Source organism: Eptesicus fuscus, chromosome 16 (genome assembly GCF_027574615.1).
Source record: "Eptesicus fuscus isolate TK198812 chromosome 16, DD_ASM_mEF_20220401, whole genome shotgun sequence".
Taxonomy (NCBI): Eukaryota; Metazoa; Chordata; class Mammalia; order Chiroptera; family Vespertilionidae; genus Eptesicus; species Eptesicus fuscus.
In genome coordinates, this window is record NC_072488.1 from 26,354,041 (window position 1) to 26,380,895 (window position 26,855).

The 26,855-nt window shown below is 38.2% G+C and overlaps 1 protein-coding gene and 1 pseudogene across 1 annotated transcript in view; one reads left to right on the forward strand and one right to left on the reverse strand.

Moving 5' to 3' along the window:
- Positions 1-2,676: 2,676 nt before the first annotated feature.
- LOC114230345 (small nucleolar RNA SNORA48) lies at positions 2,677-2,821 on the reverse strand (annotated as a pseudogene).
- A 6,992-nt stretch (positions 2,822-9,813) lies between these two features.
- The window catches only part of GTF2A1L (general transcription factor IIA subunit 1 like), a 36,889-nt gene continuing 19,847 nt past the window's right edge, over positions 9,814-26,855 (forward strand). Inside the window, exons 1-6 of the mRNA XM_008162149.3 lie at positions 9,814-9,883; positions 13,352-13,453; positions 13,650-13,773; positions 19,397-19,452; positions 21,688-21,772; positions 23,001-23,590. Of these exons, the coding sequence (XP_008160371.2) occupies positions 9,863-9,883; positions 13,352-13,453; positions 13,650-13,773; positions 19,397-19,452; positions 21,688-21,772; positions 23,001-23,590 (978 nt within the window). The 5' untranslated portion in view covers positions 9,814-9,862. The remainder of the gene's footprint in view (positions 9,884-13,351; positions 13,454-13,649; positions 13,774-19,396; positions 19,453-21,687; positions 21,773-23,000; positions 23,591-26,855) is intronic.

Sequence of the window (26,855 nt, forward strand, 5' to 3'; positions counted from 1 at the left end):
TTGAAAAGATTAAAATGTTTGTTTTAAATTTGATTTAATCTTGTTTGTAAAAGCTGCTAAAGAAAAGATAAAGCACTTTTAGCCTTTTAACACCTACTATGTACCAGAGATCGTGTTTTTTCATTGAATACCTTAACATCTGATACAGTAAGTGTTATTTCTGGTTGTGAAATGAGAGCACCTTTTGTTAAAAGTGTTTTGGACCCATTCTATAGCTGGAGAAGGTGCTTCATTTCCTTGAGTTGTCCATGTAAGGATAGAGTATAACCCCAAATAAAAATGGGGAGTTATTGTTTAATAGGCATATAACTTCAGTTTTGCAAGGTGAAAAGAGGTGTGGAGATGGATGATGGTGGTGGTGGGTGCATTACAATATGAATGTACTTACTGCCACTGAACTGTACTTTAAAATGGGTAAGATAGCAAATTTCATGTTGTGTGTATTTTACCACAATTTAAAAAAATTATGTCTACACTAAAGAAGAGAGCCTCTCCTGACACCTTTTAACAGCTTTGTTGAGGACTAACTTATATATAATAAATCCACCTGTTTTATGTGTACAATTCAATGGTTTTTATTATATTCACACAATTGTACAGCCATCACCACAATCAGTTTTAGAGCATTTCCATACCCCCCAGAAGATCCCTCAAGCCCATTTTCAGTCACTCCTTGTTTTCATCCCAGTCCCAGGCAACCACTAATCTAATGTCTGTCTCTATATATTTACCTTTTCTAGATATTTCATATAAATAGAATTCACAATGTAGGCCCTTTGTCTCTGGCTTCTTTCACTAAGTGTAATGATTTTGAGATTCCTCCACTTGTTCATCCAGGTTCATGCATATATCAGAATTTTATTCCTTTTTATTGTCAATAATATTTCATGCCACTATACAGCGATATCACATTTTATTTACCCATTCATCAGATGATGGACATTTGGGTTTTCCCTATGTTTTTATTATAATCAACTGCGCTGCTATGAACATCCATGTATGAATATTTGTGTGAACATGTTTTCTTTTTCTAAATATACTAAAGGTCTGGTGCATGAAATTCGTGCACGGAGGGCGGTTCCTCAGCCCAGCCTGCACCCTCTCCAATCTGGGACCCCTTGGGGAATGTCCAACTGCTGGTTTAGGCCCGATCGGCAGTCGGACATCCCTCTTGCAATCCAGGACGACTGGCTCCTAACCACTCGCCTGCCTGCATGCCTGATTGCCCCTAACCCCTCTGCCTGCTGGCCTGATCGCCTTTAACTGCCTCTTCCTGCCTGCCTGATCGCCCCTAACTGCCCTCCCCTGCCAGCCTGATTGCCCCTAACTGCCTCTGCCTCGGCCCCCACCACCATGGCTTTGTCTGGAAGGAAGTCGGACATCTGGAAGATGGCCGGTAGACCTGGTCTGATTAGCACATTACCCTTTTATTAGTATAGATAGATTATATAGGATAGGGCGAAGCCTTTTTTAGAAGGAGGAGATGCTCTTGGCAGACAAAAACACATAATCCCTATATCTGGACTGATAGCCAGCCATATGCACTATACTGCCAAACTGGTCATTAAAAAATTGAATCACTTTCTTACACCTTACACCAAACAGCTGTTGCCCTTAAAACCCCTCCTCAGCCCCCACCTTAGGTTCTTCTTTCACAGTTCACCCAGAGTAGGTTCTGATTGGTCGGTTTCTATCCCAGTCAGCGTCAAAAGCTCCGCCTCCTAGGCAGCCATTGGTTCTTCACAGTTCACCCAGATTTGGTTCTGATTGGTCGGTTTCTATGCCAGTCAGCATCTCCAGGGCTATCTCCAGGCCTGATCGTAGAGGTGGGGCTGATCAGCAGCCGCCCCAGGCTGATGGCTAGTGGGCTGAACTGCTGACCTCTGGGAGAGAAAGAGAGGCTTGGCTGCTGGCAATGCCCAGAGAGAGAAGCAGGTTTTGATCACCCTGCTTTTGTCTCCGGCCCTCGCCAGCAGCCACTGCCACTGCTGATCAGCCCCGCCTCTCTTTCCAAGAGGTCAGCAGTTCAGCCTGCTCTCCTGCTGCGTGTGCACCCTGGCATTCAGTCAAGCCTTTGGTCGTTTTGGATGTTAAAACCATGGCGCGCTCTCTCTCTCTCTCTCTCTCTCTCTCTCTCTCTCTCTATATATATATATATATATATATATATATATATACATGTATACACACACACATATATATATATACATATATATGTATATATGTATATATATATATATATATATATATATATATATATATATATATTATTGATTTCAGAGAGAAGGGAGAGTGAGAGAGGGATAGAAACATCAATGATGAGAGCGAATCATTGATCGGCTGCCTCCTTCATGTCCCACACTGGGGATCAAGCCCACAACCCAGGCATGTACCCTGACCGGGAATTGAACTGTGACCTACTGGTTCATAGGTTGATGTTCAACCACTGAGTCATGCTGGCTGGGCTGGACATGCGTTTTCATTTCTCTTGGGTATGAGTGGGATTGGTGGGTCATATGGAAAATTTATATTTAAATTTTCAAGAAACTGCCAAACTGTTTTCCAAAGAAGTTGTACCACTTTACACTTTCTTCACATCCTTGCCAACACTGGTTTGTGCCTGTCTTTTATATATATATTTATTTAATTTATTTATTTATTTATTTATTTATTTATTTATGTGCCTCAGGCATGAAACAGCTCTGGCCACTGACACAGGCATCAAGCTAGGATGAACTAAGGACTGTACATCTGCTTTGCCCCTGATTGATATAAGAGCAACACCACCAATCAGGTGTTTCCTTGCCCATTGCCAGGGGGTTTGTCTTTTTGTTTTCTGTGTGTTCCCTCTGTTCTGTCTCTCTTTTCTTTTTCCTGCCTTCCTGTTGGTTACTTGAAAATTTTTTAGAACTCCATTTTGATGTATCTATAGTATTTTTGAGTGTATTTCTTTGTGTAGCTTTTTTCATGGTTGCTCTAGGTATTACATTATACATACATAACTTACCACAGTCAATATTTTTACTAGTACCAGTGAATTGAAGAAACCTTACCTTACTTTATCCTCCCCCACTGATAATAGATTTGAGCACCACATGAGGCAATGTAATACGTTTTGCTTCAACTGTCAGACACAGTAGAAAACTCAAGAGAAGGAAAGTCTATGATACTTATTCATATATTTACTTTTCATTCTTCTTTACTTCTTCCTGATATTCCTTCTTTTATTATTTTCTATTTCAAAAACTTCCTTAGTCACTCTTTTAGAGTGTTTTTGCTAGTGATAAATAATCTTAGTTTTGTTTCATCTGAGAATGTTTTGATCCTCACCCCTCTTTTCTCCCTGCTGAAGGATATTTTTACTGAGTATGGGATTCTGAGCTGACAGTTCTTTTCTATCCGGCCCCTTCCTTCTGGCCTCCATGGTTCCTGATGAGAAATCCACTTACAGTTGAATTGTCTATTTCCCCCCCTCTGTTGTTCAAATTGGGTTACTTCTATTGTTCGATCTTCAAGTTCATTGATTCTTTCCTTTCCCATCTGTTTTGCCATTGAGCCCTGTATGTGTCCTAGGACTACCATAGTAAAATACCATAAACTGGGTAACTTAAAATAACATAAATGTATTACCATAGGTTGAAGTTTGGCTAGAAGTTTGAAATCAAGGTGTTGACATAACCATACTCCCTCTGAAATCTTTGGCAGAGAATTTCTTCCTCACCTCTTCTAGTTTCAGATGTTTGCTGGCAAACTTTGGTATTCCTTGGTTTATAGATTCATTCCTTCAATCACTGCCTCTGTTGTCACATGGCTGTCTTTCTGTGTATCTTTGTTCTTTTTTTATAAAGACATCAGTTCTATTGGATTAGGGACCCACTCTACTTCAGTATGACCTCATCTTAACTAATTATACCTGCAAGATCCTATTTCCAAATAAGGTCACACTTTACTAGGAATTAGGACTTTAACATACTTTTTTTTTGGGGGGGGGGGTCATAGTTCAATTCATAACAAGTTCATTGAATTTTTAATTTTTTCAGTATATAATTTCCATTTGGTTCTTCTTTATATCTTCTATTTCTTTGGTGAGACTTTCTATTATTTTATTTGTTTAAAGTGCTTGTTAAATTGTTTTCTTAATTGCTCATCAAAGCGGGTTTTTTAAAAATTTTTATTGTAGTTGTTAATTCTCACCTGAAGATATTTTCCATAGATTGTTAGAGAGAGAGTGGAAGGGAAAGGGAGAGACAGTGAGAGAGAAACATCAATGTGAGAAATCGGTTGCCTCCTACACAATCCCCCACCAGGGCCAGGGATCGAGCCTGCAACCGAGGTACGTGCCCTTGATTGGAATCAAACCTGGGACCCTTCAGTCCAAGGGCTGATGCTCTATCGACTGAGCCAAACTGGCCAGGGCTCATCAAACCAGTTTTATGAGACTGCTTTGAAATCCTTGTCAGATACTTCAACATCTAGTCATCTTTGTGTTGGTGTCGACTGACTTTTTTCTCATTCAAGTAGAGATTTTCCTGGTTTTAGGTATGACAAATGATTTTCAATAGCATCCTGGACAGTTTGTTTGTTATGATACTCTGTATCTTATTTAAATCTTCCATTTTAGAGGGTCTTCTCTGACACCAGGCGGGTGGGAGTGCCATCTGGCTATTGCCAGGTGGAGGTGAAGGGCCATGTTTCTGGCTCAGTGTCTGTTGACACCCTCGGGGAGGGAGGAGCCCCTCATTACTGTTGGGTCGGGTGGAAGTTCAGATCCCCCATCAGGGTCCACTGACATCACCCTGAGGTATATTGTTACTCCTTCTCACATGGCCTGCACTGACTCTGAGGGGGAGGAATCACTATCACTGGGCAGGAATGAAAGTCTTGGTTTCTCTAACACCGCCCCAGAGGTGGTGTGGATGCCCCAGTATAGCTCGGTGGAGTACAAGTCTAGGCATTGCATCTCCAGTGACATTGTGGGGATGCCTGCACCTCATTGCAGCTGGGCAGAGTGAAATCTAAACTCCCTATAGGGCTGGGGTGGGGCCAGTTCTTCCTGTGGTATTTGACTGGAGTAGAACAGTTGTTAGTCTTAAAGTTTTCAGTCCTGCTGCCCCTCTCCTGGTCCTTTGGCTAGAGGAAAAGGTTTTTGTTCTTTTTTTGTCTGTGACCATTGATGTTTCTGGGTTGCCAGCTTTACGAGCACCCTGTCCAGTATACACAAAGCAGAAAGAAAACCAAGGGATTAACTGCTATATCATTCTTTCAGTTGTGCGGTTCCTAATTGCTCTATGCTCTTCTCTTCACCTTTCAGAGCCTTCTTAGGATTGTTTTTTTATGTAATATCTAGAGTTTTTAGCTATACTTAGTGGAAGGACTAGGAAGAAGTGTCTGTTCCATGTTGTCCCTGCCTCTCTTGATATTTGAAGCACCTAAGATAACCTAAGATGTAGAATATGCAGGATGCTTCCATTTACCTCTTATAAAATGAGACAAGTTAGGAAAAAAAGTAAAGTACAATTATTCTGAGAACACAGTGAGTTGGTTCTCTCCAGGTCATAGCCTTAAGTTCAGTTTATTGGTCTTTACCCCCATCTTCTCTAAGTAGAAATTTAGATTGGAAAGTTAACTGGAGACAATGGATATTATTCTTGCTGATATTTCATGCTCACATAGGATTATACACATTGTGATTAAAGAAATGAAAATGGAATAAGTTGTTAGCTAGGAAATTACTGAATCCTTATCAAGACCCTGATGAGAATATTGAAAAAGTAACCATGGGGAAAATTGTGTTTGAAGTCACCCTCTGTACTCTGTGAGTTAATTATAATCACTAATTTTCATATGTACACAATGTATACATCTCTTTACTATTGAACATTTTAAAATAGGCAGTAATGTGGTCATTAACAGTGTTCCACTGAGTGATAAGGTCACTAGTTGGCCATAGCATTGTGTCACACAGTCATTTTAATTGAAATTCTATTGGGGTTGGAGGGGGAAGGGATACACCATGGTGGAATAGTATCTGATGTTCAAATAATATAAATTGATTTTGAAGTTGTATTAGAAAGTGGAAAATGTTACAAAAGTGCAGAGTATAAATAAATCAGAACTACCAACATTGTAACTATTTCACAGTTACAAGGTGAAGCAGAGATTATCTGGATTTTCATTTCCTGGAAGATGTGAAGGATGAAACAGAAGCAGAGAAACACAATACTGCTGGGTTTAGTGCATGGGTTGCAAAATGCTCAGAAACTAATTATGAATATTTGCTGCCTTAAGCCATATTATCATGGACTAACTTGTATTTTTCATTGGTGATAAATATGCTATTTAGAGTCTATACAGTTACTGAAATACCCTGTATTTGTAAAATCTAATATGTTAAAAATAATTGGCTGCCTCTAAAATACATTTAAAAAAGCATTCTTAAAGGACTTCATACATATGGCCTTTTCTCACAATAAGCAAAGTGAAATTGTTTCTTTACTTTTGTAATAGTATCACTGAAACCTCCAGGCAAAAGTAATGAGAACATACAGAATGCAAGGAAATTAATCTGATTATTAAAAAGTTGCTTAACTGTTACAAAACTGGTATTGCTTATAAATGATATCTTAAATATATATTGTAGTCTTTAAACAAAGCAGGAGAAAATGAAAACCTGATGCTCTGAACTGTGAGGGGCAGTTGGGGAAGAGCTTTATGCTTTGCCACACGTGTAATTCCAAAGAACTGACTACACAAAGAAGGACCGAAGCTCAGCATTCCTTTTTTATTCTCTATTTACTAACATAAAAAATAGACACTGTGAAATTGCCTCACTGAGGCTTTGGGATCTTGAAATTTCAATTTTAGCATCAAAGGTGTTTTGTGTATGAACACACTTTCTCTCTGAGTTTGAATTATTGACAAAAGAAATGTGACCATTACACGACTATAACAGTTTGCTTGTTTGATGATAACCTGGGGTCAAGGCTATAAAATTATAGTCTATAACGAACGAATCCTTTACATACTTTTCAAATGTTCTTGTGATTGATGAAGGTCTTTAAATGCTGGGATTACAATGAGGGAAAAGCAAGCTTTCACTAGTCACAGTCCAATCAGAGAATGGGCTAAAGGGCCCCTAAACTTAATTGCTTAAAATGATAAATGTTTATGATCTCACACAGTTTCTGGGAATTGAGAACCTGGGAGAACCCAGAGGGTGGTTCTAGTTCCAGGTCCCTCAAAGGGAGGCAGTCAAGCTGTCAGTTAGAACTGCAGTAATCTGACAGCCCAACTGGGGATGGAGCAATGTCCAAGGTTATTCATGTGACTGTCTACCGGCTTCTGATCCTTGCTGGCCACGGGCTGGAATCTCAGTTCCTTGCCATATGGGCCTCTCCATAGGCTATCTGAGTGTCCTCATAACACGACAGATTTCTTTTCCCAAAGTGTGTGATCTGAAGGAATCCTAAGGAAGAAAGCCACAGTCATTTATAACCTAATCTTGGAAGTGATACACCATCACTTCTACTTTATTGTATTGGTCACCCAGCAAAACCATGGTACAATGTGGGAGGGCACAACACGAGGTTGTAAATACCAAGAGGTGAGGCTCACCGGGGAGCATCCTGGAAACTGGCTACCATAGGTCCAGAGCAGATTTGTAATTTGGATTCACCTAGAATGTGGGTTAAAGTATATATCTTCTAAAAGCCATTGTATGTTCTTGAGAAAAAAATTACATCTGAGTCTACTAACCATCATACAGACACATACCAAGGGACAAATGGAAAGTTGCTGACACAGCTCTACCAAAGTTATATAACCTCAATGTAACTCTACTAAGTAGTATACTCTATTAAATATACTCAGCAATAACAGTTCAACTCTTAGTCACACTTTTTATGGGTATCAAGGTCAAATTTAATTTCAAAAGTATGTATGATCTGCCCTGGCTGTTGTGCTCAGTGGTTAGAGAGTTGGCCCGAGCACTGAGGGGTCTTGGGCTTGATTTCCAGTCAAAGACAAGTACCTGGGTTGCAGGTTCAATCCCTGGCCTTCTTGGGGGTGCATGTGGGAGGCAACCAATCGATGTGCTTTTCTCACATCAATCTTTCTCTCTCTCTCTCCCTCCCTTTCCCCTTCCTACTTTCTCTATAAAAAAAAAAAAATCAAGGAAAAAGTATTCTCGGGTGAGCATTAACAACAAAAATAGTATGTATGGTCTACTCTACAGTATAGCCCTAGGAGGGTAAAATATATAATGAAGTAATATAAAATAGTATGCTCTCACAAAAAGCTAGGTGATTACCAATCCTATGCATTTAGGAATAGAGTTTTAAAACCTGGGTATGAAAAGATGGAAAACAAGAGACCTTTCAGCTTTCTTATTTCCCAGCTTGAATAATTTAATTGGATTTTATAATATCAGTAGGGATCAATGACTGCTTTTAGCTTTATATTTTGGGTGAAAAATAAGTCACTTTGAATACTTCTGGTAGTAAATTGCCAGGTAGAGATACAATCATTAAAAATTACTATATATTATTCTTGGGTTCTTGTAAAATAAATTTCAGATAGTTTTCAATTTAGGAAAGTCTTCTGAAGGGCTTCATATAAATCAGCTGCTTGAAACTCACAAACCATAAGATACCCGACCCAGGAGAAGCAAATAAAGAGTGGTAGGGCATAAATAGCTCTACTGAACTCACATGCACAACTAAATAAATAAACAGCCAATTTTAAACCTAATAGAATTTTTAATCATTAAATAAGCCATCTGACTAGGCTAAGGGCCGATCTGCAAGCTAGAAAGGCTGTTTAACAGGCAGAGTAGTGGCAATAGATGACTCCTTCCCTTTTCTAATCCTGCAGGTTATTTATTTTTACATCTATCCTCTGCCCTAGGCAAGGCATGCCCTAGATGCTCTACCCTTCAGGGGAGGAAGGGAATTATTGTAGAACAAGAGATGGTGATGTCTGCCTGAGGAGGAATGGGCCTTGGGTGGTATTGGGGTGCCGACTTCCTTCAGCAGTGGTGCTCCACCTTAGCTGCATGATCAAATCAGATTCTCTGGGGTGCCCCTCAAGTGCCAAACCTTTATTAAGTTCTCCAGGTGATTTCAACGTGCAGCCGAGCCGAGCAGCTTTGTCTTGGGACAGAGTCTCATTAAGTGCTCACCAGCATCACCCGGAGAGCATGTGGAAGTTACAGAAGCCCAGGCCCCATCCTGAGAGTTTGATTCTGTGGCTCTGGGGTTGGTACTCACTAATTTGCATTTTAACAGCTTCCCAGATACTGCTGATGCCGCTGTCCGATACTTGGAGAACCAATCTGGAAGAGCCTGGTTCTTGTTATATTTTTATTGGAGTTCAGCTGCGAGTGGGCGGAGAGGGAGGAATGAAATTTGGTAGGAGAGAACAGGTACCGCTAGCCTCCCCTCCCTCCTGGTCCAACTGCCCTTAAAGCTGAAGGTGAACTGACATACAGCTTTATTCTCAGCCTTTTATTTTCCTCCCCCCCCCCCCCCCCCCCCCCACACACACACACACACAGATTGAGAAAATAAAGGTTCTTCAGAGGTCATGTGAACGGTCCCAAATCTGATCAGACCGGATTTAACCATCCTGGTTTAGTTGGCTCCTTGCCCACACAGGCCACCCTCTTCCCGCCTCGGCACCGCCCCTCCAGAAAACGCGGCTCCGTCTGTGAATCTTTCTCTCCTCCCCGCCTCGACGCCTGCACGTCCTTACGTAGCCACGCAGGCGACGTGCACCCGAGGACGTTCAAAGCGCGGGGAGGACGACGTTCAAAGCACACAGCGTGCTGCGCAGGCGCTGGCGGCGAGGCGTTGCAGCCGCCGTCATGGCCTGTGTCAACTCCGTGGTAAGGAGGCCCAGCCTGGCCTCTGGGCCTGCACGCCCGGTGCAGAGGGGGCCAGGTCCTGGGTTTATGGCGGTCGAGCACTGCACCCCCTTTTCCCTCCTGGCCTTTAGACGTTAAGAAACCCTCACCCTCAGGGGCTCCCGCTGTTCTCCATGTGGGAGGATGGGCTGAGGGCCAGTAGCCCTGCCGGAAGTGGGGCCTGGCTCCCACCGGAAGAGCAAGTGTCTCCTCTGTCCTGCTCCCCAAACTGAGGGTGTCTAGAATGAGACCTTTAGGAGGCGGTGAGATATGGAACTGACCTTAACCCTCCCAGTTTCCTGTGTTTAGGCATTTCCCGAGTTCAGCGGCACTCCGGTTGTAATTCTGAAGTTCGGTTATAGTTGATTCTAAGCTATATTATTTACACAAAATCACAGGCAGTATATTTCATGTTACCCACCGTGTGTTTTCAAAGTTCTCCCTCACCTTCCTTCCCCTAACTTTTAGGTTCTTACTGCTTAACTGTACAATCGGATCTCCTTTAGGGGTTCCTAAGCCTCAGGATGAGAACTGACAGGTGAAGTGGCACTCGTGAGACCCTCTGTCAATCTTAAAAACCCGAATTAAAGGGGAAAATAATAAAGCAAGGGCTCACTTTCATTTTCAGTGCATCTCAACAGACTTCACATTTGGTGAAAGGCAATGTGCTTGTCCAGATCTGTTATTTGATGAGTTCCATGTATACATGTGCAGCACGAAAGAGTCAGTTTTTAGAGAAATATTATTTTAATGTGTATCCATTTTCTGATGTTAATGAGTTTTAAGTAATGTAAAATACTTAATGTCCTAATATAAGCTTACCATGTATGTCATTTTATCTGATGATGTACTCCAAGGAGAGAAAGAGTGTGTGCCTGCGTGTGTGTTTTAAATAGAGAAGAGATTAAGGTAGATTTCCTGGAGTATACAAAGTTTTAGTAAAGGTAACAGATAGGAAAAGGATATAAAATCTAACTGTAGTCCTAGAAAAGAAAGAAAGAAAGTGTGTTTAATGCCCACTTTGCTTTTGAAAAACTGTGTTCTAATGGGTTATTTTTGATGGCTGCTGTTACATTCTGAGAGCAGATTTTAAAGATGTTTTTAGCCCTAGGAGTTTTTTCCTTCAGCTTTAAATGTGCTCACCCTAGCTGGGACCAACATTGAAGTATGCCTTTATCAGGGTAAACTGTTTAAGGAGAAGCATTTAATCTAGGGCACTTAATCTTAATGGATATGCTTGTGAATAACATTATTTAAAGGTAACTGATTGGCCTATTCATAGGTTTAGCCTGGATCTTTAGAAGCATTACTTTAAAACCTGGCTACTCTTGGCATGAGTGGGAGTATTTCCTGGATAGTATGAAATAGCAATGCTAGAATGCCACAATTTCCATTTTGGCTTGATTAAGCAATTTCAAACAACTCAACTAAATTCCTGTTTTGCCATTTCTTATTAGTGGGACTTTCACTAGGTCAGTCTTGCTGTTATACTTAGTATTGCCATTTTACATTGGGGTGAGAGTAGAGCACAATTTACATAGATTTGTAGGACCAAGTTTGTTTCATGGGGCTATTTTTCTATTGATAATGACCAGTGTTTAATCTGGATAGAAATGTTTTTTAATATTATCGTTATGGCATGTGTTTTTTTTAAGGAAGTATTTTAGGGTGTTGCTTAGTCTCTGCAATATGCAGATTGTGGAAGGGTAAGGTTCTTTCATTTCTTCGTTTCTGTTAGGCAATCTGTTTTGGTGCAGTTATATTTTTACTTGACAATGGTTCAGAATATTTTTTTGGTGTATGTGTATTTTGGAAGTGGGTCAGGCTTTGTTTACTCTATTGTAAGTGCTTGTTCCAATCTTAATGGCTTATTAGGAGTTTACTTGCACTTATGGAAAAATATAGTGAATTCTATAAAAAGCTCCTTTGGCATCTTGGAGAAAAAGGTAAATTAAAGACAGGTTCATTTCCACCTGTCTTAAATTAATTTCCGTTTTAAAAAGGAGTAGGGGGATTAAATACTGACACAAAAGCCAGGTAACATAACAGTAACCATACATCTTGATGAGATTACCTGTATACTAGAGGCCCAGCGCACAAAATTCATGCACTCGGCGGGGGGGGGGGGGGGCGAGGCGGGGCAGGGGAGGGTCCCCTCAGCCCGGCCTGCTCCCTCTCGCAGTCTGGGAGCCCTTGGGGGATGTCCAACTATGGGGAGCGGGCCTAAGCCGTCAGTTGGACATCCATAGCGCTGCCCTGGAGGTGGGAGCACTGCGCTCCCCAGCTGTGAGCCCGGCTTCTGGCTGAGTGGTGCACTGACCACCAGGGGGCAGTTCCTGCGTTGAGTGTCTACCCCTCGTGGTCAGTGCGCATCATAGCGACTGGTCATTCCTCTGTTCGGTCTATTTGCATATTAGCCTTTTATTATATAGGACTAGAGGCTCGGTGCATGAATTAGTGCACGGGTGGGGTCCCTCAGCCTGGCCGGTGATTGGGGCTGATTGGGGCTCTCTCACCCAGTCTCCATCTGGGCCGACTGTGGAAGGTTGGCCGGCTGGCCCCGATTGAGGCCAGTTGGCCGGGGGGAGGGACCATGGGAGATTGACCAGCCGTGGAAGGTTGGCTGTGGGAGTGCACCGACCACCAGGGGGGGGGCAGCTCCTGCGTTGAGCCTCTGCCCCCTCATAGCTACTGGCCAGTCATCTGGTCATCTGGTTGTAATGGTCACTTAGGTTTTTATATGTATAGGTATAAAAGCCTAAGCAACCGGACAATGGGCCGGTAGCTATGATGCGCACTGACCACCAGGGGGCAGATACTCAGTGCCCCCCAGTGGTCAGTGTCCTCTCACGCTGCTCAGCTGACAGACGGGTGCCAGATCCTGGACTCATGGCTGGCGAGTGCAGCTGCAGTGGTGTGAGCCTCTCCTGTGGACACTGCCGCTGTGCACCTGAGCGGAGGTGGTGGCAGGTGCAGCAGGCCAGGATGAGTGGGAGTGGCATGGTGCCCAGCCCGGGCTCAGGCTCCTCCCCGGCTGCTTGCTGCTTCACGCACTACTTTGTGCCGTGCGGGATTGACGCGTACAGTGGGCTGGAGCCCCATGAGCTGGTGGGTAAGGCCGAGCTGTAGTGGCGCAGAGGTCCACTGATCTCCGCAAGCCAGGCCGAGGGACCCCACTGGTGCATGAATCTGTGCACCAGGCCTCTAGTTCTCTCATATTTTATTGTAGTCTTCTAACTCAGCCTTGTAGATATAGGCTGAGGCTATAGGTCTGAATGTAACACAATTTATGGCAAGCTAAGACTATACATACTGGAGGTAGATGCACTTAATTAAAATTCACATGGTGGTTTGTGTTTAAACTCTAAGATTAGGAAGTGTACACTGCATGTCTTTTTGGAATACATTCAAACTTGAGAATTTAAGACTTTAACAATTGCATTTGTGTAGCCTAAACTCTACAGATCTGTAATTGAAGATGTGATTGAAGGAGTACGGGATCTATTTGCTGAAGAAGGTATAGAGGAACATGTCTTAAAAGACTTAAAGCAGGTTTGTCAATACAAGTTTCTCTGTCTTGTTTTTCAGCTTATAAAACTGATAATTATAGTTTTAATCCCTTAATTATAGTTTAATACTTACCATTGTGCCATCAGCTGACATTTTAATTTTTAAAAAGTAAAAAAATAAATAAGCATTATAATGTTTTATTTTATTTGTTTAAAAGCAAATATTTTTTTATCTGCAGCTCTGGGAAACAAAGATTTTGCAGTCTAAAGCAACAGAAGACTTCTTCAGAAATAGCGTCCGTTCACCTCTGTTCACCCTTCAGTTGCCACACAGCTTGCACCAAACATTGCAATCACCAACAGGTTGGATACAGTTAGTAAATTAGTACCATTTGGATCTTCAGACCAAATTCTCATTTGGTGGTGGTTTTGAATTAGACAGGGTAACGTTCTTAAGGTGAGAGGGCTCAGACCTCAAAATCATTACCATTAAGCGATCACAGTTACCCCATATAACTATTGACAAATAATCAGATTGTTCAACTAATATTTTAAAATATTAAAAGTCCACAAAGGTGACAAAGTCTTACTTGAGAGGAACCAGTTATATAATTTGTGACTATTGGGAGTATGCTTTGGTTATTTCAAAGAATTTGGTAAGTTCTAGTCAAGGAATAATCCAGACACCTTTGCTGAAAAAGCAGAGGGAAAGATGGGTGCTAGCATACTTGTGCATTCTTTCTCTTGGTTTCTGTATGTATTATACATCTTGGTTTCTGTATATATTATGCATCTTGGTTTCTGTATTATACATCTGTTAATGTATTGAAAGCAAAATGGAGAATTAACAAGAATATGAAGGTTATTCAGGCTACCTCACTCTATATATAGTGATGGCTAGAAATTGACCCTATGCATCTAATCTTTATTCTTTGACTTATTAAAACTAGACCTCTGCTTTTAAGAGAAATATGTGTCCATATTATGTATATCAAACTGGAAAAGACTATCTAATGAGAGAGAAAACTATAATGTTATATCTTTCTAGCCTTTATTCTTTCTTTTCTTCTCTGATTCTTACAATATTTTATGCTTCCGTAATGTGTGTGTGTGTTTCTAGCCATCTTTGTATATATATCCAAAACAGTGATGTAGCCTGAATAATCTCCATATTTTTATTAACGCTCCATTTTGTGTGTGTGTGTGTGTCTGTGTGTGTCTATGTGTAGACATATATGTGTGTAAACATGTACACATACACACAATTATACCTGTATATGTTTATACAAACACACAGATGCAGCTACACACAAAAATAGGTTTTATTGAGTTTAGCTGAAATTCAGTAGATTAATGTTTGTAAGAGGTGATTTTGGATTAGATTTTTAGTAATAACTAGATTGTTCATTGCACACTGGGGAACATTCACATGTAAATCACATGGGCCAAGGTGAAGAGAAAAATAGTAAGGAGGCTAATACCTCTTTTACAAAATGAGAGAATTTAAGTGTGGCAGCAATTATAATTTATTAAAAAAATGAAGTAAGTTAACAATAGATAGTAAATTACCAAACACAAATTTTATCTAATGCTATATTAAAGTATAACTCTGCTCTATAAGAATTCGCCATGGCAATTTTAATTACTAAGTTGACACATCGAAACATTTTCCATCAGTGTTGGATTTTTGATATTGTTTTTAACTTTCCTATTTTATTAAGACATCCCTTTATTTTTCTATTTAAATAACATCTTTTTGAATTTTTTCTTTATTAAAGAACTTCAGAGATTTTTACTTAGGAGTGGCTTGGAGGATGGCAAGTGTGAAAGGAGTAAAATACTTGACTGTCTTTTATCAAAAGCATAGTTAACACTTCTCAGGTTCTTTGTCCTTCAATATTGCAATACTTGATTTTGCCACAAGATGGTAATATTCACAGTGATTTAAACCACAAAGTAGTCTTGAAACTGATTTATTTAGTTGGCTTTCACTCAGCACTTTTATTATTCTCTGTCTTAGAAGTTAGAATAATAGAAACAATTACATTTAAATAAGACAGTTTTTCTCATTTCTTCTACATCATTTATAATCAAGTAGTTTAAGAGGAAATTTATATATATATATATATATATATATATATCCTTTAAAAATGCATTTTGGGCCTTTTTCCTCTTCTTCATTTTTAGGTACCCTAAAAATAAGATCCTTAAAGAAAATAGCCTTATAAAATTTGTGTACTTCTTAATTATATCTTTCTAGTGTATACTTTTAAAAGCTTGGTTAAAATAACAAACTAATTTCTACAACCTTTTTATCTCTTGATAACAAGTTCAGATTAATTCTGCAATACAATAAATCTTTGCCTTTGTCCCACCCTTTAAACTTGTTTGTCCTATTATAGTTTCTGACTGTATTGTCCATTTATTTAAGAAATTCTTTTATCTTCAGTTGTCAACTTTTTTTGGGTGTCTCAGGATTCCTTTATACTGTTAAAAATTGAGGCCCTCAAAGAGCTCTTTTTAAAAAAGTCTTTACTCAAGGATATGTTTATTGATGAGAGAGAGAGAGAGAGAGAGAGAGAGAGAGAGAGAGAGAAAGAGAGAAAGAGAAACATGGATGTGAGAGACAAACATCGATCCTACCAGGGATCGAACCTACAACCTTGGTATGTGCCCTGAACAGGAGTTGAACATGCAACCTTTTTGGTGTATGGGATGCTGCTCCAACGAACTGAGTCACCTGGCCAGGACTCGAAGAGCTTTCTTTTATGTGGGTTTTAAGTATCTACTTACCATATTAGAAATTAAAGCTGAGAAATTTAAAAATTATTGGTTTATTAATTTAAAAATGACTATGTTAACATAAAAACATATTTTTTAAAATGAGTTAAAATATATTCGTTAAAACTGTTTTTTCAGAACAAAAATATTTAATGAGAAGAGGGGCATTGTATTACTTTTCTGCAAATTTTGTTGTCTGGTTAATAAAAGACAGCTGGATTCTCATATCTATTTTTAGTTCAATCTGTTGTGCTATGTGGTTTTAGCTAAAGTATATGAAGAAAATCTAGCCTCCCACTGATAGATAATTGGAAAAGAAGGAGTATTTTAATAGTATTTTCAGATAATTTAATATTACACTAAAAATCAACAAGTGGTAGTTTCTGAGAGGTAGTGCAAGGTGGAATCTGAAACCATTAAATGGACTTTTTGTAATGTTAAAGTTCGCTGGTAGATCTTGCACTTGGAATGACTCTTTAATCTATGTGTAATTTTGTAACATATTTGGTTATTTGGAAAATATTGGGTCACTGAGTTGTGCAGTTGACACATCATTTATTAAATAAGATTTAAAAAAAATCATGTGCATTAATATCACCACATATCCTATTAGAAAAGTATTAGAAAGCTATCAAGCCCACTGTGGTGGATATAAAGTTTCTAAATTTAGATATTTTGCTTGAAAATGTGAATTTTATTATTACCAAACAAATATTATCAGTTTGCTTTCCTTGAAGTAGTGGGCGTACTTAGTTCATTTTCAAAAAAATGTCTGCCAAATACCTAAATCTGAATAAGCATAGGTCCTGTCAGTTTTTTCATTTTTTAATTCTCACCCAAGGATATATTTTTATTGATTTTTAGAGAGAAATGGGATTCTGTTAGTAACCTCAGAATAGCAGGTGTAAACTAGGACTGTTCTGGGCAAATTGGGACATATAGTCACCTAATCTATTTCTAGGGCAATTTATATCAGTTTCTGCTATTTGGTCTTCATATTACATGATCTTTTTCATGAAGCTATTAGTCATTGTGGGAGGAAGTAAAAGAAGAACAGGAACAGAGAGAGGTTTGTGGTGGCTTTCATTTTTAAGTATTAAAACTCTTAAAGTTCAAGTATAAACTCTTATGTCCAGTAGTTCTTGAACTTAGATCTGGTGAAAATTTTAGCAATGCTGTTGGTTCTTGAGATAATTTTAGTTAGAATATTCAGTTTGGTTAACATATGGAGGGAGACATCTATATGTTAATGAGTAGTCACAAAGAGGAAATTGACTAGTCTTTGCATCTCTTGATCACGTGACTTGGTTATTAAGATTTGGAATGATTCAAAGCAGGACTAGGAATTGTAAAATTATTAATTGTCTTAATGTAGCAAAGACTTTTTGGTGTACAAAGAAAAATACACTAATAAATGTGAATATTGTTATGCCATATTGTCTTTTTACAAAATTTCTTAAATTATATTTGTGGATTGAATTCTTTCTAAAAGCACATTCTTTGGTGAAATTTAATATTTTAAAATATATACATGAAGACCAAAATTCTGACACTTTGTTTAACTAAAAACATGTATTCAGTTAAAACTGAATTGGTTATCAAAACGATCTTGAATATTTTGAAAAGTGTGTTGCAGGAACATAAATTTATACATAACATATATATACATATATATAATTTATAAACATACATAAATGGTGCATGTAACTTGTGAATTTAGTATCATACTTAAGTAGGAGCTTCATGAAACTTTACTATAAAATTCTGTTTGTTTATACTTTTATTCTGATGGCTATAAAGAAACTCTTAAAACTCTTACAGCTCTGTTTGATTTATATAACTATAGAGAATTACCCTTTAGGATTTATTGCAAGGTCTTTAAAAGAGGAGCATTGTTGCTATTTTTCCTTAAGAAATTCATTTAATTGCTTCAGACAATGTGTTAACAGATTTTTGTTTCCTCTCAGGCTATGGCTTAAGCTGTACCAGCTTAAGCTTTGCTCACTTCAGCTAATTAGGACTAATACCATTGTTTTCCTGCCACCACAATTCTTCCTAATTTAGCCTTTTAAAAAGAATGCCTGTTAATAAGTGAAGTCATAGATGAACAGAGGATAAAAATAATTTTGTGCTTCATTAACCATCAATCTATGTAGCCTCACTTCTGTTGTCTTAATGTGGGAAGAATGGTTTAAAAGATATTTGCTCTTCTGAGCTTTTTGTTGTATATTTTAGTGTCAGAAATAGATCTTGGGACAATTTTCCTTAATGTAGTATGTGAGAAAGGCCATATACATTTAATACCTTTGTGCTACATGAACATTCTGATTTTTGTTAAAGGAAAGGCAAAATGATAGTCTTAACAGTCATATTCATGGAGGTAAAATGAACCTTGAGGTAAGGTTTAAGGTTACATTGATCAACTGAGATCCTTCTACTGGAATTACTATTTGTTTTTTAGACTGATTTTTAAAATGATTACATTTACAGCCATTTGGCCAACCTTTTAGATATATTATAAATAATAAAGGGATAGTTAGCATAGAAAATTGGTAGAAAATAAAGATATGAGATTGCAGCTTTAATACAGGTTGAGTTGGTATTTCCCCAAGAATTTATTCTTATATATTTTTTAAGCAGTCATACCTGTTTTATGCAAAGATTTCAGGAGACATGGTATTCATTTATTTCTACACCTATGTAGCTGTGCTTGTCTTACTTGGCTAAAGTACTGTAAATATTTTTTTATAAAATGAATGAATTGAAAGCTCTTTTGAACCTATAGAATTTAGGGTAATTGGTGTTGGGTTATATATTTTTGCTAAATAGTATAATCTTTGGAGATAATGCACTTTAACAAATATTACCTTTTCTCCCCTGTGAAATGTTGTAATGGAGATTTAGTGCTACATTGACTTACTAAAGATAATCTAGGTATTTATTGTGGCTTTCTATAATACAGTATACTCTATTAAAATGAAAAATTTCTTTTGGTATTTAAAGTAGGTTAGTTGTAAAATCCTTAAAGTTGTTGGGAAAAATATAGTTAAATACTTTTACCTCTTTTGGGGTCAGGAAGTTTAGAATTCACCATGGTCAAACACGTTAGTAATGGAAACCAGTTTTAAAAAATAAGCTATACTTAGGAATTTTATTCATTTGTTAAATTCTAATGAATTGTATAATTATTTCGTTTTCTATGCAGCTTCATTAGTTATTCCTGCTGGTAGAACTCTTCCCGGTCTTACCACAGCAGAACTGGTATGTAGCTTATTTAAGATATATTTTAAAAGATATGCCCCACATTTAGTGAATGGTAGCAGAAGACTGGGCATAGATGTAATTCCTAATTCTCCACGTGACTAGGAAAGGATGTGGTAAAGGATGGGGAGACAGGAAAAATTTCTATAACAAAGATGTTGTGAAAACTCAGGAGTTCCAGAATTGACATTTTCTTATCAATTTTTTCTATCTTCCAGAGAAGTTATTAGCATCTACCAAGACTACACCTTCAAGATTATAATATTTCTGAAGTTACATTGTATGGACTTTTAATACACTGTACAACAGTGGTTCTCAACCTTACTAATGCCACGATCTTTTAATACAGTTCCTCATGTTGTGGTGACCCCCAACCATAAAATTATTTTCGTTGCTACTTCATAACTGTAATTTTGCTAATGTAAATATCTGTGTTTTCTGATGGTCTTAGGCGACCCTGCTAGCGGTTCTCAACCTGTGGGTTCCTGCTATAGAGCCTAAGACCATCGGAAAACACAGATATTTACATTACAATTCATTAACAGTAGCAAAATTACAGTTATGAAGTAGTGACGAAAATAATTTTATGGTTAGGGGTCACCACAACATGAGGAACTGTATTAAAGGATCGTGGCATTAGAAAGGTTGAGAACCACTGCTGTATAATGTTATATACTTGGTGGATTGTAAATAGATAATTTTGATACGGTACTTTTTCTGATTTTTTTCTCCTCAGAGTTGAGCCACATCATAGTTAGTCCCTTGATTTAAGTGGAGCATTTTGGTCATTTTTTTGCTTTTGTATAGTAGAAGATAAAGTATAGATTCCCTACACATATGATTTGAAGAAGAAAATAAAATTAAACATGTATAGAAAATTGAGTAGTTTTCGGTGGGGAAAAATAGCATGCTTTGTCTTTTACCTTTTTTCCATGGTACTGATGGGTATGTAATCTAGTAACTATTTTCATTTTCTTTCAGTCCCTCAGCTGCTTTTCTAGGGTAAATGGTTTAGTGGGCTATTTATTTCCATTTCCTCATAAAAAACAAACTAACTATACTGCTTCCAGGATATTTAAGAAGAATGGTGTTGCTTTTGATAGGAGACTAATAAATGTCTCTGCCTTTGAAATTAATGGACATAACTTTTCTCCTGATTAAAAAAAATATTCTTAAAAATAAAAGCAAATTTATAAAGTAAAAAGTGAAATAACCATGCAGTGTTATACCCCAAAGATAACTGTTTTAATTGATTGGTATATACCCATCTAGACTTCTTTCATGAAAGTTATATTAATTTTCAGGGTAAAAGTAGGATCATTCTCTGTATCATTTCTGTAATTTCCTTTTTTAAATTTAGTAATATAGAGGTATTTTTTTTCAATGCCAGTTAAATATTGATTAGTCTTAGTGGGTACATCGCAGTTTAATTAACTAGTCTTGTTGATGGACATTTAAATTATGTTTAGTTTTGTTTTAACATAACATCCCATTGTTATACCTGTAGATATATCTTTGTGTATTTGTGTGATAATCAGGTAATCAGGATAAATTCCTGGAGATAGAATTTCTAGGTCAAAGATCATGCACAGTATATATTGGAAAATTGCAATTTTGGTATATATTGCAAAAATTGTTCTCCAAAAGAATTATATACACTCATACAAGCAGTGGTCTGAGAGAATTTATTTATCTTTTGTTTGTTTGTTTATTATTGCATCCTTTCTAACATTGAGTGTTACTAATAGGTCTTTTAAATTATTGCAGGTCTGATAGGCAAAAATGTTTATCTTTTGATTTAGTATTAAAAAATGTTAAACCATAAAGTTTATTTCAAAACAAAAATTATACACTATTGTATCATCTACTTTAAAATACCATTAGTGATCAACTTATAGACTAGAGGACTATAAACAACTATGGTCCTTATACTTGACATTGAAGGTCAGTGGCCCAGATAAGGCTATGTAGTGGGCAAGTTTTATATCAGTGCTCATACTGTTAAAACTTAATGGATTTATTGCTAATAGCCATGGAACAGAATTCTTTTTATTTATAATGAGATTATTTGAATTAAATATAAAAAGCTGTTTTTTAAAAAAGAGCTGAGATGTAATGTTAAGTGTAGTCAAACTGTTGTCCTGAATCAGATTTTTTGACCATCTATGAGATCAGGAAAAAAAGATACAAGTAAAGCTCTTTTGTAACTTTCTAATATAAATTTCTCATATCTAGAGCACCACAAACTCCAGTGTAAACTTTGCTTTTCCTGGTTATCCTATTCATGTACCAGCAGGTGTGACGCTACAGACTGCATCTGGTAAGAGTATAGTCTAAAATGTTTTATTTTTAGCATTTGTATTGATTTCTGGATGGTAATATTGATGATTAAACTTCATACCAGAAATTATAAGAAATTTTAATAAAACTTGCTTTAAGTGTAATGATTAATGATGGTTATTATTGTTATGGAGGCAATCTACTATGAAAGACACTGTACTAGGCCTGTCCTGTATTTCATTCTCAATTCTCTTTCCCAACATTGTATAAGATACTTTATATATGTTTTCCCTAATTCAAGTCAGTTATCTAAATTTTGATGAATACAAAATAATATATCTGGCCCCAGCTGGATGGCTCAGTTGGTTGGAGTATCATCCTGTACACCAAAAAGGTTGCAGGTTCAATTCCCTGTCAGGGCATATATATATAGGTTGTGGGTTTGATCCCAGATCAGGCCTGGAGGCAACTGACTGATGTTTCTCCCCCTCCCCCTCCTTCCCTCCCCCCCCCTCCCTCCCCCCTCTCCCTCCCTTCTCTCTCTAAAATAAATAAACATATTCTCAGGTGAGGATTAAAATAAGAAAAAAACATATCTGTGTCTCTGTTAGGTCTAATCATGAAAAACTAAAGATTATATTGAGCAACCTTTGTCTCCTTCTTATTGGAGATTGTATGGCATAATAGAATATCCAAAATGTTCAAATAATTCTTAACTTGAAAGAGAATTATAACTATTCTTTGGGTTGTTGTAAAGTTTAAGCAAAATACCTAACACAATGCTCAAAAAACAAATTTCGTCTTTTTAGTTTTATTTTAAAGGAAAGAGGAGAAATTTGATAACTTTTGAAATTAATAAACTCTTTTTTTGGGTAGCCTTCTCTTATAATTGTTATATGGCATCTATATCTTAAATATATGAAACATATTCTCCATGATTATGTTTGTTAAAATCCCAAATTTGGGTTGGTAACACTGTAATTTATCAAACAATGGGAGAGGTTTATGGAGTAAATATTGGTGGTCTATAAGTATTTCAAAATGTGCCATATAAGCAATAGTGGGAAAGGCTAGAGTTAAGCAAGACATATTTAATTTTTAAAAATGAGCAATACATATTTATTCTAGAAAATACAAAAAAAGAAAAGCTCCTAGAGATAACCACTGTTAACATATTGATATATTTCTTCCCAGCCTGTTGTACATGTTGTATTTTGAAGGAAATTAGGATTCTATTGTTCTTATAGTTTTGATATCTCCTTTTTAAGGTTACCTTTATAAAGTCAATGTACCAATTACGGTGACACAGACTTCTGGAAGAGCAAGCATTCTTCAGCATCCAATTCAGCAAGTATTTCAGCAGCTTGGGCAGCCTTCAATAATACAGACCAGTGTTCCACAATTGAATCCATGTTCTCTTCAAGCATCTATTGAAAAATCACAGAAAATGGAAACTGTGCTCCAGCAACCCACAATTCTTCATTATGGGACAGTGGATAGGAAGCATTTAGAAAATGCCACCGGTGATATACTTGTACTTCCTGGAAATGAGCATAAAATCATGTCTGAAGCTTTGTCGAGTCAGCCAGCAAGCTCTCAGTATGTCAGTCTTCCTGGTGTTGGAGTTCCTCCACTGGTCTCTCAAAGAGATGCCAGTGTGGAGCCTTTGCACAGTGTTTCAGCCAGTGGGACTCAAAATCTGCATGGTGGGCCCATGGCCACAGGCCCTCAGGGGGCTCAGCACCAGCACTCATCTGATGGTCAGCTTCATTTTCTTAAAAATAGGATGTTGGGATGTGATTCTGTGAAGCAGCCAAGAAATATAGAGGAGCCCAGCAGCCTACCTGTCTCAGAGAAGGTATTAGGGGATAAGCAATGGCCAGTTTTTAGACATTTTGAGTTTTTTAAGATATAAGGTTCCTCAGAAGTATGTATGTTTTGTTTTTTTCTTTAGAAAATTTGTTTTTAATTTTTTTACTGTAACTATTAGTTTTTAAAGTATTCATGCTCATGCTCAGAATTTCTAAACTTTTAATTTCAATTAATAAATTAGAATATTTCTTTAAAGAAAATGCATTGTTTTAAGATAATCAATTTTACCTCTCTCTTAACATGGTGAGAATTGTTTTTGTCTGCAGATAAAATGTAAAGGACCAAGAAATCCACCCTAGTAATTAAATATTTTGGGGAAATTCATTGTCATACTTAATATACAAAAGAGGTCCAAAGTATTTTTTTCTTGATCTACCTAATTTCCTTAAACTCCTGTATGAAAATTTTCTCCACATGAGGAATTATCTTTTAGTAGATACTTTGTTCCTCTCTGCTTGCTAAAATACTAGTTAACATAATTTCTTTTTGAATCCAAACCACTGAAAAATAGTTTCTAATTTAGTTTCCATATTGAAAATAGGTTTTGATTATTTTCAAGGAATTCATAGTGATGACAGAATGATTCATGGGGAATTTTGGATGGTAAAATAAAAGATCTCATCTTTTTACAAATGTGAAATGTGTCATAGATAACTCCACTTTCCAATTTTTAGTGACATACGACAAATAGTTAAAGGTTTGTGTTTCTAGCTGTTGGTTTGGTGGTCCTCTGGAACTGCTCTACAAGTCTGTACAAGTTAAGTGCCACCTTAACATTTTCATAGGTAGAAGGAGAAGGCTATAGCATATAGTAAAGGATAATCAACAAAGAAAAAGACTATAAGAAACTATTTGATCTGTTTTAGAATGTTTCAGATGTTTGATGAAGCCTGTTCAAATTTATTTAGCAAGTCTGTTTCTAGTTTAGTTTTGGCATAAAGTATTAGATTAAAGTGTTTTTCAAGTATTTTTTATTATATTTTCCAAATACTATACAAAAGTTAAGAAATGTAGGCTAAACTTATAATTATGAAGCAGTGTTTGTTTTCATCACTTACAATTTTTGGAGGCATTTTTCTCCTGGACTCTGTATGAACTTTGCAGTTTTCTGGTGTGATGATTCAAGGACGTAGTCTACTGTTACTTATTAGATATCACCTTGTACTTGGTTCTGATATGGGGAAATAGATTAGTTAAGGGAGCTTAATCAAGGATTGTTTAGGGGATAGTGGTTGAGAACTTAAGCTTTGGAGTCACAGTAGGTTTAAATTCCAGATTCACCACTTTTATCTTTTTGAACTGAGTATAAAACCATCCTCACACTTTTAGAATTATCAGAGATGATGTATGTAGAGTTTTTAATAGCTTCTGGTGCCATAATAAGCTTTATAGTAGTGCTATTATGCTTTACTAGAGACCCGGTGCACAAAGTTTGTGCACTCGAGGGGGGTGTCCTTCAGCTGACCTGCACCCTCTTGCAGTCTGGGAGCCCTCAAGGGATGTCCGACTGCCACAGAGGTGGGAGAGGCTCCCACCACTGCTCCTGCACTCGCCAGTCATGAGCCCGGCTTCTGGCTGAGCAGCGCTCCCCCTGTGGGAGTGCACTGACCAATAGGGGACAGACGCTCAACACATTGAGTGTCTACTCCTGGTGGTCAGTGCATGACATATTGACTGCTCCTTCCAGCATTTGGTTGATTTACATATTAGCCTTTTATTATATAGGACTAGAGGCCCGATGCACGAAATTCGTGCATGGGGCGGGGGTGGTGTTCCTTAGCCCAGCCTGCACCCTCTCCAATCTTGGATCCCTCTCACAATCCAGGACCGCTGGCTCCCAACTGCTTGCCTGCCTGCCTTCCTGATTGCCCCTAACCACTTCTGCCTCCCAGCCTGATCATCCCCTAACCACTCCCCTGCCAGCCTGATTGATGCCTAACTGCTCCCCTGCCAGCTTGTTTGCCCCTAACTGCCCTCCCCTGCAGGCCTGGTCACCCCTAACTGCCCTCCCCTGCAGGCCTGGCCACCCCTATATGCCCTCCCCTGCAGGCCTGGGTCCCCCTCAACTGCCCTTCCCTGCAGGCCCGGTCGCCCCCAACTTCCCTCCTCTGCTGGCCTGGTCACCCCTAACTACCCTCCCCTGCAGGCTTGTTTGCCCCCAACTACCCTCCCTTGCAGGCCTGTTCCCTCCCAACTGCCCTCCCCTGCTGGCCATCTTGTGACAGCCATCTTGTGTCCACATGGGGGCAGCCATTTTTGACCACATGGGGGCAGCCATCTTGTGTGTTGGAGTGACAGTCAATTTGCATATTATTCTTTTATTAGATAGGATGATAAGATAGGATAGAGGCCTGGTGCATGGGTGGGGACCAGCTGGTTTACCCTGAAGGGTGTCCCAGATCAGGGTGGGGGTTCCCTTGGGGTGTGGGGTGGCCTGGGTGAGGGGCCAGTGGTGGTTTGCAGGCTGGTCACACCCCCAGGTGATCCAAGCAGAGGCCCTGGTATCTGGGATTTATTTATCTTCTATAATTGAAACTTTGTAGCCTTGAACGGAGCCAAGCCTCCTGCTCGATCTGTGGCCACAGCCATTTTTGTTGGGATTTATTTATCTTCTATAATTGAAACTTTGTAGCCTTTAGCGGAGGCCAAGGCAGGCCAGGGCTGTGGAAACTTGGCTTCCTTCATCGCCGGGGACAACTCAAGCCTCCTGCTCTCTCCAGCTCAATGGCTGCCACCATTTTTTTGGGATTTATTTATCTTATATAATTGAAACTTTGTATCCTTAAGCGGAGGCCAAGGCAGGCCAGGGCAGGCAGAAAGCTTGGCTTCCTCCATTGCTGGGGAAACCCAAGACTCCTGCTCTCTCTGTGGCTGCAGCCATCTTGGTTGGGTTAATTTGTATACTCGCTCCTGATTGGCTGGTGGGCGTGGTTTATTGGTATAGCGGATGTATGGTCAATTTGCATATTACTCTTTTATTAGATAGGATGGGCATGTGGTATATTGGGTAACTTTTCATATAACTTGTTGGTTAGTATTAAAATAGATCTGTATTTAAAATACAGCCAAACATTCAAAATATTTACTTTATTAATTTTTTAAATTTACTGTAGGCTATCTTTAAAATAGTTTTTAATCTGGTGAAGTTTATGTTAATATAATTTTCAAAAAATTTTTAAATAGCTTTTTTTTATAAGTAGCTTTTCAGAAATTCTTATTGGAAGATAAAATTATCTATAATTGTTTACTTT